General features: G+C 33.9%; 1 protein-coding gene across 1 annotated transcript; it reads right to left on the reverse strand.

The window, feature by feature from the left end:
- Positions 1-2,698: 2,698 nt before the first annotated feature.
- Positions 2,699-5,254, reverse strand: LOC132634205 (LOB domain-containing protein 25-like). The gene is made up of 2 exons (XM_060350493.1): positions 4,822-5,254; positions 2,699-3,654 (listed from the first exon to the last, which is right to left on the reverse strand). The coding sequence occupies exon 2, from the start codon at positions 3,627-3,629 to the stop codon at positions 3,057-3,059; it is 573 nt and encodes a 190-aa protein (XP_060206476.1). The 5' UTR covers positions 3,630-3,654; positions 4,822-5,254; the 3' UTR covers positions 2,699-3,056.
- Positions 5,255-12,506: the final 7,252 nt, after the last annotated feature.

The raw sequence follows: 12,506 nt of genomic DNA on the forward strand, positions 1-12,506 counted from the left end.
GACTGTGTTCTGTGAAGGTTTACTTCCTTCCTAGACTGTTTTACTTCCTTCAGGGGTTTTGAAGTTGTGATCAGTCCCATCAGCGTTGGTATCTTTCTTCTCGGATACACTCATGTCCCCTATCTCCTCTATATTATCCTTACTCACCTCCTATTCCCCTTTGCTTTTTTTTTCTGATTTATCTTTTCCCTGGTTCACATTGTTGACATTTTCTTTTCTTTGTGTCTCATTTTCAGGCATTGGTTTGTTGACTCCAAAAATAGCTCCTGTGGGCTTGAAAATAGTTTTAGGGGGCTCACTTTTCCCCCTAATTCTCCTGAAAAACTTACCATTATTTACATGTTCCTCTCTACCTCTTTCATTTTGTTGGTTTTCATTGAATTTCCAATTTTGCTCCAAAGGATTCTTTTTCTTATTCTGCTCAAATTTCTTAACATTCTGTTCCTTTCTTGAAGCTTCATTTTTGTGTGCTGCTGTTTTTTCCTCCTCTTCCTTTAGTTCCTCTTGTTTTTTCTTTTCAAGCACCCTGCATTCAATTAAATTATGTCCCAACTTCCTGCAATGCTTGCAGTATTTTGGGATATTTTCAAACTCAATTTTCTGCTCAAAGCCTTTTAATGGAACATTATCATCCTCAATTCCGATCCAAACACTTTTAACTAAAGGTTTGAGAAGATCCAATTCAACCCTTACTTTTGCCATACTAGGTCTAGTCATACTCCTAGTAGCCACATCTATTTCTAGTGGAGTACCCACTTCATTGGCAATTTGTTTAACATAATGCCAATTATGAAGATGAAAAGGTAGTCCCGGAAGAAGAATCCATACCGGAACTATGGGTAAGTCTTCCTCCGGCTTAAAATCTGGTGTCCATTTTTGTAGCCAAATTTGATACCCATCAACTTCAATCAATCTTTTATACAAAATAAAATTGTAATCTTCTTCATTTGTGAAGTTTAGAAAGATATTGAAATTGTCGAACACACCTATTTTTGGAGTTCCTTTCATTGGAAATTTCTCAGAGAACTTTGACCTAATAGAATCAATTTGGGGCCAACTTTTGAGAAATCTTTCTACAATTGTCCTTCGACAATGACTTGCCATCACTCCATAGAAATCAGTTGCTTTGAAAATCAAAGTCGTCACTCCATAGAAATCAGTTGCTTTGAAAATCACAGCCGGTTTGCCATTGTGCGAAGTTCTTCTTCCTTTGATCGATTCGGGTTCAATGCATTTAGGAGCTGCAGATGAACCCGGAGCTTCGGTGAGGGTTTTCGCATACGATCTTGTAGAATCGTGTGTCGATGGGATCGCCTTAGTTGAGGCTTCCTTTTGAACTATTGCACTCGCCGGAAGGGTGCCAGACGGCAGCCCCATGGCTTGATGGGAGAATTAACGGTAATAAAATTAGTAATAACGGTATACTTTAGGAGAGAGAAAATGTATGGCGCGTGTAGCGCGTTCTAAAAGTGCACACTTGAACTGAATATATAAACTTTATCTCTCATTTTCCATACTACTTAACTTTAAAGTTTCTAAACTTAAGGGCACATACCTTAAGTAAACAAAATATTCCCTTTTATGTGATGGTATTTGGCTGGACACATAATTTAAAAAAAAAATGTATGATTTTTTAAACTTATGATTGTAAAATAGGTCATAGACATTTTGTGTTAGTAAATGTGAAACAAATCACAAACATTATGGGCACATACTTTAAGAAAACAAAATATTCCCTTTTATGTGATGATATTTGGCTAGACATATAATTTAAGAAAAAATGTAAGATTTTAGAAATTTATGATTTTAAAATAGGTCATAGATATTTGTGTGGCTATAAAATCATATCGGTAAGTGTAAATTGAAATTTTAAAGTCAAAACTATTACCAAACAAGTTAAAATATACCATTCTTTTTAGAATAAACTAAAAAGGAACTGTGATACGTACATAATATGAGACCCAGAAAATAATTAGAAAGTGATAAGTAATTATATAATATCTCCAAAGTAAAACCGTAAACTCGGTAATATCTTGTACTGCACGGATCCTTTTTCTTCTCAATTTATCCTTTTTTTGTGGGGATGGAGGAGGCGTGGATATAGGTGCGACAGGATGTTGAGAAACAGTGATCTATAGCAATTGCTGGGGACGAAACGTCAAAGGCTGAAAACCCTACACATAACATTTGGTTGCCTACTGTTCTACCGAATGCAAGAACTAGTATGGTAGGCAAAGATAAGGTTCACAAGCTATGCATGTACAGTTCAGATTTTAGTACATTGAAGCTTTCGGGAAATAATTATTATATCGACTATGAACCAAATTTGTCACACTACATTTCCTTCTCTTTCCTGTTGGTTTACACAAGACTTTTTGGAAGACAAAAATAAGTGTGTTTGATCTTTACTGCGTCCCTTCCTCTTCAAGTTGCCTTGCAAATAAATTATAATGTTTCTTTACTCAGATTTTGCTTGTTCTAGTGCTCTTTTGATAGGTTTCTTTCGGCGATAAATGTAGAAAAATGGAACTTGGCAGCTTTGCAGTATATTAGGTAATGAAAAGTGGTCCATATGAATAAAAAAGTCAGAAACCGTATACTTCTATGTAAGTAAGTAAATGCATAATATAAAGGACGACTTAAATATATATAGCTACAGATTCTAACTGGAGAATCTGCTTTACAATGACATGCGAAATGGTTAATTTATCGTTTATTGACCATAAACAAATCCCATAAATCAGTACACTTCAAATAGCCATCTTTTCTAGACTCTGGACTCTCTCAATTTAGTAGCCATAGACTTGCCATGCCTCATCTTAGGTAGTAGTCTCTGAATATGACACAATAGCCATAATATAAAATCCTAAGAACAAGACTTTGAGTTCAAGAGATAATATATAGGACTCATTGTTGTTATAGCTAGGACGGTGAATGTGAAAAGGGCTAGCTCGAAAAAGCATAAACCAAGTAGTACTTAAGAATTGCATATACCATTCTCTTAAGAGGGTCACAAACCCTAGCAAGGGAATTATTTTGCCTCATGAAATAGATAATCAAATACTTCCTCCTCCTCCACCATGAATATGATCTCCAGAAGGGTTTTGATGATCATTCCAATTAGGGAGAGTATATGGGATAGGAAAACTAGGTGTTTGATTAAAACCTCCACCACTACCACCATCATGATGATGCCCCATTGACAATCTTCTACTAAACTCAACCGGCCTTTGGCGTAGAGCCATGTTAGGAACCGGTAAAGGCGGTGTCGGTGTGAAGTCATTGCAAGCATAGCGGATCAAGTCCGCATTAGCCGCGTCGAGCTCCTTCTGAAGGCGCTCGACTTGGCGTTGGAGGAAGGAGATTGCCCCTACGCAGCCATAGACGGGATCCCTCACTCTTGCCTCGGCTTCGTAGGCTAAAGAGTTGACTGCGTCTTCTCTTTGGTGCGGCGAGAGTTCGTTGAGGAGCTTGGTCACGTTGCTTGCGCCGAAGATTTTGTGGACGTTGATGAATTTTTGCGGCTCCTCGGGTGGGAAATAAGGTGAGAAAATGCAGCCAGGAAGACATTTTCTTCTTAGGAACTTGCAGGCAGCACAAGGGGAGTTGTATGAGCTGGATGATGCCATTGATTATTGTTCTCTCCCTAGCTTGCTGCATCAACAAAACATCAAGTAATTAAATCTCTTCCTTTTTTGGTTTTCTTTAACTTCTTCATTGGATCTTCAACTTATTATCTTCTATACCAAATTCGAGTTATAATATAAACCATATATGGTAGTGGAAGTGAAAGCCCATGTGGATGGAGTTAATAAAAAAAACATTCAAATTATGTTTTTCCTGAATTATAGTGAAATAGTTTACCTTAATTAAGTACTAATCTTTCTCTCTTTTTTTCAAATTTGGGTTCTCATGAGATTCTTTATTTAACATCTTCAACGGTGGGAAAACTTAAAGGTAGAATTGGGAAACAAAGAGGAACATGTCAATTTGAGTAAACAGATTTCTCTGGACAATTGGAAATCTAACCCCCCCCCCCCCCCCCCCCACACACACACACACTTCATTCTCTCTTTAATGCTCAGGTGGGTGTTAAATTTGTGTTGCGGATGGAGCTTTTCATGAGCTAATAAGTTTAACTGAATTCATTATTTTTGACATGGAACATTTAAGTATATATGTGAAAAATCACAAAAATTTCAATATATATTAAATTCTTAACCATAAATTCAAACGTACAGCTAGCTAGTTTGCTAATGAAGAACGAACCTCAAGTTTAAATCCAGGTTTAATTTCCCGTTGAAACCTATTTGGGTATTATGTCCAGTTTTAAGTTAGCTAATTGTTGTTTCCTATTATGTTTATGGTTTATGTATCCCACTAACTTCTTGTTTTGAGGTTCATACGGCTCAGAAGTACTGCATGCTTTTTGTTCTGGTATTTATAGTTTCAAGTATATGCCTCATTTCTGTCATCCAGAGTCGGTAATATTCAAGTTCCTAAACTTGGAGGTTCAAGCGGAAGTAGTGATATATCCTTCTGAAATTCATTAAACATGAGATCTAAAAAGTGCATTTGAAATCTAATTTTTTAAAACTTAAGTAAAACAAGTGCAGGAAAACCCTAAATCAAGAATTGTGACACGAAGTAATATAGCCAGTAATTTTGTGGAACTTATGTAGTTCTCACCCTTCTTTTTTTTTTTTTTTTTGTTGTGTGTGTGTGTTTTAAAAAAAAGGCTAACTCACAAGAAAACCTTTATGACTTTACCTATATCTGATCTTGGTTTCTTTGGTGAGAAGATTGAAAAAAGGGAATTACCTTTTTTCCTCGTTCAGGGGGCTCCTTCAGATCAACACTTGGCTCTTGTTTCTTCAAAGTTACAAAAAACAAAGTACCACAACTGTAGCAGATAGAAAGAAAAAAAAGAAATGAGCTTCACAAGTTCAATAGTTACAGGTGAAGCCCTCTAAGGAGGAAAACCCTAATTGAAGAAGAGAAGAAGTTTAGGTTTGTCCCCTGCAAATCTAGTAGTAGGAAATAATGTTATAAATAAAGAAAAGAGAGATGGGGCAAAGGGGATATTAGTGATGGAGAAGGAATGAATGCAAAAGACAAAGGGGTAATAAATTAAAATGGAAGGTACACAAGGAGAAAAGATGACTGTGACACTGCCTCTAATAATAATTTCATACTTGTGTGGGGATAAATGTATCCATTTTTCCCCTTCTACACTATTTCTCTCTTTCTTCATGCACCCACAGACATTTAAAAAATTCTAAATACTTTTTATCTTTTCTTAAAAAAAAAATACAATAGTTTGCATCCTCTTTGTTCCTTTGTGATTCTAATTAGGCAATTCACCAATAATTAGCAATTGAAGAGAATGAAGGACACAAGAAAAAAAGAAGAAATTGAGACTTACAAAAAATTTAATGTAGTTTAATTAATTAGTTGTAGTCGAGATTGAAGATTCATATGTTAATACTCGATAATTAGAAATTCGTATTTTCTGATTTTGAGGAAAATCTTTTCATTCAATTGTCTCAACTTCCTGTCAATCACTAATCAGTCTTTTTTATAGAATTGACATGATATATTACTTTTCTTGGCAAATGTATATAGTTATTGTAAGTTGTAACACCCATTTGCTTAATGTTTCCCTTTTCCCATCTTGTTATAAACTAATATTTCATTATTATAATATTTCTTGTGCGCATCATTCTAGAATCAATAGAAACTATCCGTAGTGTAAAAATATTAACAGCATGCGAGTTTAAGCAGTAATAACTACTGTAGATTATTATTTTAGCCAGGCAGAATTATGGTCAGGCAAATTAGCAGTTTACACAAATTTAGACTCTAAAAGAATAAGATGGATTGTCAATGACCAATACAACATGAAGTAATGCACCAACTTATTCTTTAGACATTATCCCTCGGATGAGCTCAAGGTCATAAGCATACTTTTTCTTGCGGCATCTCATTATAAGTTCGTTTTAAGCCACTGGAAACCCAAGGATTTTGGGTATGTACTTCGAAAATATTCGTATTTTTTGTGAAAATATGAACTATTATTTGATAATCTTGAAGTCGTTCGTGATTGCTTTCTTTTTCCTGTTAAATTACTAGTGGGATCTGTGAATTAAATTGTCACCTTATCTTGATCGACTTATACCTATAAAATTCTGCATAAATTGAAACCACCTAGAATTTGTGTCGATATATAACACAAGATAGAGGTTAATAAAATGAGTAATCCCTGCCTAAACTTTTCATATGGTTCAATTCGGTATAAATTTAAAAAAAGGACACAACTTTTAAAAAAAAATAACAAAAAAGAAAAAAACATACAGTCAAATATCTCTATGAGCCTGTTTGGATGGGCTTATGCCTATAAGCTGCAAACAGCTTATAAGCTAAAAAAAATAAGTTGGGGTAGTCTAACTTATTTTTTTTGGCTTATAAGCTGTTTTCAGCTTATAAGCTACTTTAGATAATCTAAGTCAAATGGGTCTAATTATTTTTTTGAGCTTATTTTAAGCACAAAATGACTTTAAGCTGGCCAGCCAAACACTCAAAAAAGCTGAAAACAGCTTATAAGCAACTTATAAGCCAATCCAAACGGGCTCTATATCAACATGTTAGTTTCGAGATTTCTGGTTGCGAAAGTGACTGGATGTATACACCTATACGAATTTGACATTTAAATAATATTTGGTTGTTATAGATAAAAAATATGTCAAATTCTAAGCTAAATAACACTTTGTATACAAAAGGAAAATCGTATAATGATGGAAATATGTATTAATATAATATTCTTTGTCATAAATAGTGTATCAAAATATTTGGTCAAAAGTCTATAAACTTATTATTGGTAATCTTAGAGATTATATTTATAAAGGTGATTAATTTTTTTTCACCAAAAAAGAAGAATATAGATGTCATAAGAGGATAATTTTATAAAGAGTTTACTGTCATAAAGATGGATGTTGTTGGTATAAGTAAAAGGACAAAGGTGCAAATATGCTCCTCAACTTTATAATTTAGAGCAGATATATCCCCGTTAAAAAAGTGGTGTATATATATCCTTGTTGTTACAAAATGGTGCAAATATATCCCTGCCCTTACACAAATAGTGCAAATATACCCTTTTGGCTAACGGATTTTTTTTTAAATCATTTAGCTTATTTTTTAATTAAAAAAAATGTCATGTGGCTTTAAAAAAATGTCTACTCATTTTTTTTAGTAGACATATTTTTCTAACTCCACATGGTAATTTTTTCTGGTGGGTCGGGTCTGATTTGTTTAAAAAAAATATCTCAGTGGCTTTTAAAAAAACTAAGTCTACCCATTTTCTTAAGTGAACCAGCTCGATCCATCAGGAAAAAAATTATCATGTGGCTTTAGAAAAATATGTCTACTCAAAAAAATGGATAGATTTTTTTTAAAATAGGCAATTCTTTAATTAAAAAATAATTTAAATAATTTTAAAAAAGAAATCCGTCAACAAAAAAAGTATATTTACACCATTTTGTAAGGGCAGTAGTATATTTACACCACTTTACCTCCTGTTATAAAGATTAGTTCTGAAAAAAACTTGCCCGTTATATTGAGATATTATTATACAAGGATGTTACGGAGAAGTCGGACCGTGTAATAAAAAAATGAAAACGGACTCGAGTTTTTTTTCAGTTACCTACTTTAAAATGTTCTGACCGTAAAACCCACTAAAGGGGTTCTTTCGAGAAGAATTTCCTTATGAAATCAAATCTTCTTATCTTTATTAAATTCTTTGAAGATCTGAAGATTATAACATCTATTCTACACATTTGACTTGAATGTTTCTGGATATAATACTTAAAGACATATTGGGATTAGAAAAATAACTGCCTCACTCAAGAAAGTGATCTCTAGGTTTATTCTCGCCCTTTTTTAACCAATTGTGCCCTAGGTAAAGTTTCACATTTGGAAAGAATCTTCTTCATTTTTTTAATTTGCATTAAAACAAAAAAAGCTATTTCAATTTCAGTGGTTGATCAGGTTGTTATGCTAATCAGCTAATACGCGATACAGACTCTAAAACTTTTCCAACTTTAATTTGAAGATGGCTGTCACAAAAATTTAGTAACGGCTGAAATTTGTTCAAATATGTGTTCATCTCATTTAAAATAAGATCTTTTCAAGTGAAGCCTGATTCTTTTTCATGGATCAAAATACCTGCTCTCATATTATATTAAAGAATTGAATCTTCCACCTAACTTAACCCCAAAAACTAATTCATGATGTGCGGATTGTCCAAGACCATAAAATGAGACCAAGAAACCCCCATCCCACCAGTGTGGGACAATCAACAAAGGCATACACAGATCAAGTAAATCAAAAGTGGTAGTTTAGTTAACTTTTGTTTAAGGAAACAATAATTAGGGGAGTCTTTTCACATATTTTTACCTCACCTGGAAGATAAAAAGCCTAAAATCTGAAGAATCATGACACTTTGACTCAATTTAACTCACAACAAAATTGAACGAATTGATCGACTAAAATAGTTAATTCAGACAAGGATACGTTGATTCAAACTCCAGTTTGCCAAAACTAAGCAAAGCAGTCAATGATTTTATTCAATGATCAAAGCAGTCAATGATTTTATTCAAAAATTCCTTGGTAAATGCGTTGTCAATGATTTTTCTTGTCTTGTGCTCCCTCCGTTCACTTTTACTTGTTCACTTTTGACTTTACATGTCCCATAAGAATTAATAAATGAAGTATATATTTTACTATAATACTCATATTAATTGGTGTATAGTCTCATTGAACTTGGAGAATGATTTGGAATTGAGTAATTAATGTTAAGGGTAAAACAAGAAAAGAAAAAAAAAATTGTCATTTCTTGATATGCTAAAGTGGACAAGTAAAAGTGAAAATTTATTTTTAGTATAGTGGACAAGTAAAAATGAACGGAGGAAGTATTTATTCAAATTTCTCCCTATAATCATCTCGAAACTAAATAATCGTGGGAACTTCTGATCTGCTTAAAGACGTATTGCATTGACAAATATAATTGGATTTAAGTTCTGTATACCTGGATCTAGTATTGTAAGCAATGATAGAACTAGAATTTTTATTAAAGAGACTCAAAAGATAACAACGTAATACACGAAAAAGCTAAGAAGATTCAACGTCTACTATATATATATACATACAAATCATTCATTTTGTATATCCTGTGTATGATTTTCAGCCTAAATTTTTTGGATGGAACTCTTGTCCCCCTAACTCGGCCATGACAGCAGGAATATGTTAACTTAAACGCACTACAATACATGAATGTCGTTTCCTAGTTGACTAGTTCAATTGTCCCGCTCTCTCCTTTTGGCAGCCAAAATCATGCAACCACCATGGGCCCATTTTACTTTGTTAACATTCGCAACGATGCTCGGGGAACAAATAGGTAAAATAGTTTCTTACTCATGGAGTAATATATTTTGGTGACTAGAGGAGGCTATCAATTATGCCATGAATCTAGGCTAAAAGCAACAATAGTATTTATTGTACAATTATAATATCACTCCATTTTTTTTTTCATATACACTCAAAAAGAACTTGGTAAAGGTGTTGTATATTCCCTTTAAGGTCTCAATCAATTCTTCAGGGTCAAAACATTCGTTGATGGGCCTTTTATTCCTAATATATTCTTGTTCTTTTTCATTAGCTTAAAGAAAACCATTATTTATTTATGAGGAAATTTTTATTTGCTGCTTATATATTAAGAAAATCTCCATCTGTTTAGTAGGGAGACTGCACCTATCGCACGCCTTATCTTATAATATATAAATATAATTCTCTACCAATCATTGTGGGCCAGGATTCGGACATAAAAAATAAAAACAAAATAAAAAAAAAATAAAAACTTCCTTTGAAAAAGAAAGTGTGACGCCCAGTGGGCGCTGGGCAGGTCCATGAAGGTGGTTAAAAGCGAAGGATTGGTGTACTCCTGGGCTGGCAAGATTCTGAAAAATAGGTGCACATGATCATATTTTAGGCGAATTCCATATCGGAATGAGAGAGGAAAGTGAAGAGTTCTATAAGTCATCACAAAGTCACACATGTAAGCACGTTTTTGGACTTGGTAATGACATAACTTAAGCCAAATCTGTGAAGCGTTATTGGGGAAAAACAGACAGTACGTGTCGGAAAGAAACTGAAATAGAAAATTCAGTTTTAAATGGTTGAACTCACTAAGATCATTAATAGGCTTAATAACAGGGAGTTCTTTGTATCAGTGGAATATGCTAAATCAAATTCTGTTGGTAGAGAATTTCTTTGGGGATATATGAGAACCTTTGCATCAATTACTGATTCACCCTGGGCTGTATGTGGAGATTTTAATAGTATTCTTACTATGGATGAAAAAATGAGGGAAAACCACACAGACTTGGTAAAAGTCTTCCTTTTATTGAGTGCTTGCATGACGGTGGTCTTATTGATATTGGCTATTCTGGGAACTGTTTTCCTTGGTGCAATGAGAGGAAAGAAGATAAAATCATTTGGAAAATGTTAGATAGGATGGTAGTCAATGAAAAGTGGAATGAGCTTTTCTCTACTAATGAAGTAGTTCATCTACCCAGAGTAAGCTCAGATCATTGTCCCTTGTTAATATCCTCTTGTAATGCTCAAGAAGATCATATTAAATATATTAAGTTTCTTAATTTCTTGGTGGACCAGAATGATTTCTTGGAGGTGATTAGAATGAATTGGAAATCAGAAACAATTGGCAACATTTTTTGGCTTATACAACAGAAAATGAAAAACACTAGTAAGGCTCTTAGTGCTTGGTCCAAAAATAGTATTGGTGATATCTTTGCTAAAGAGAATGAACTAGGAGAGTTGATAGATAATTTGGAGGAGAAATATATGAACGCATTGACTCAGGAGGACAGGATGCACCTTCATAAAGCAAAAGCTGATTTTATTCTCCATCTTAAGCATGTGGAATCTTACTGGAGACAGAAGGCTAATATCAAATGGCAATTGGAGGGTGATGAGAATACAAAATTCTTTCACTCAGTGGTAAGGGGTAGAACGAGTGCATTGCAGATTAACATGATACAAAAAGATGGTATATGGATCCAAGGTGACAAGGAAATTGGTTTGGCAGCTACAGAATATTACCAAAATCTTTTCACTAAAGACAACATCACCAGTGACAGGACTTTCCTAAACTCTATTCCTACTTCTGTTACTAATGAGGACAATGATTTTTTAATGTCTAATATTACCTTGCAGGAAGTTAAAGATGCTACTTTTGATATCAATCCCAAACAGCTCACCTGGCCCTGATGGTTACACAGGACTTTTTTTTTTTCAAAAAGCTTGGGATATTGTTGGTAAGGATATCCTGAGCATGGTAACTATTGTTTTCAATGGGAAATAAATTCCTAAATATTTTACTAATACTTATTTAATTCTTAATCCTAAAGTCGATTTTCCTCAAGAATTATCTGAATTTAGACCAATTAGTCTCAGTAAAGTTACTCAAAAAATTGTGTCTAAAGTTATGAATAATAGGCTTTCCAAAATTCTACCTAAATTGATTTCCCCTAATCAAAGTGGCTTTGTAAAGGGGAGGGCAATTGGAGAAAATGTTTTATTGCACGAGAACTCATTCATGATCTCAAAAAGAATAATAAGGGTGGCAATGTGATTTTGAAAATTGACATGAATAAAGCGTACGATAGAATTTCCTAGCTTTTTATTTGTGATGTTATGAGGAAAATGGGTTTTAGTGAGATGTGGATCCATAACATTTGGAATCTCCTATCCAATATGTGGTATATTGTCAACATTAATGGTAAGAGACATGGCTTCTTTAATTCTCAAAGAGTTGCAAAACAAGGTGACCCCTTTATCCCCCTCTTTATTTATTTTAGCCTTCGAAGCACTTTCAAGAAATTTGAATGACTTGCTTGAAAAACCAAGATTCATGGGATACTATATGCTCCCTAATGGTCCAAAAATTAATCACCTCTCATATGCTGATGATCTCATTATCTTTTGTGCAGGCAAATCTCATACTCTTAAGCTTATCATGGAGTGCTTAAAGAACTATGAAAAAAACTCTGGACAACTTATTAATAAAGATAAAAGTTGTTTCATTATGGATACCAATATATCTGCTAACAGATCTAATATAGTTTCTCAATATTTGCAGGTTCAAGGGAAAGAATTCCCAGTCAATTGTCTTGGATGCCCACTTTTTCAAGGAAGGAAGAAGATACAATTCTATACTCAAACTGCTACAAGAATTCTAAAAAAAATGGGAGCATGGCACTGTAACATGCTATCAATAGGAGGGAAAGTGACACTCATCAAGCACATTCTAGCTGCTATGTCTGTTCATCTGCTGTCTATGTGCCAACCACCAAAATCAATCATCAAGTAGATGGAGAAAATCTTTGCAAATTTCTTGTGGGGGAACAAAGAAGGGAAAAATAAACAACACTGGG

This window comes from Lycium barbarum, chromosome 3 (genome assembly GCF_019175385.1).
Source record: "Lycium barbarum isolate Lr01 chromosome 3, ASM1917538v2, whole genome shotgun sequence".
In the NCBI taxonomy this organism is placed as follows: domain Eukaryota; kingdom Viridiplantae; phylum Streptophyta; class Magnoliopsida; order Solanales; family Solanaceae; genus Lycium; species Lycium barbarum.

Coding starts and splice junctions, on each gene's coding strand:
- LOC132634205 (XM_060350493.1), bottom strand. CDS start 3,629: ATGGCATCATCCAGCTCATACAACTCCCCTTGTGCTGCCTGCAAGTTC.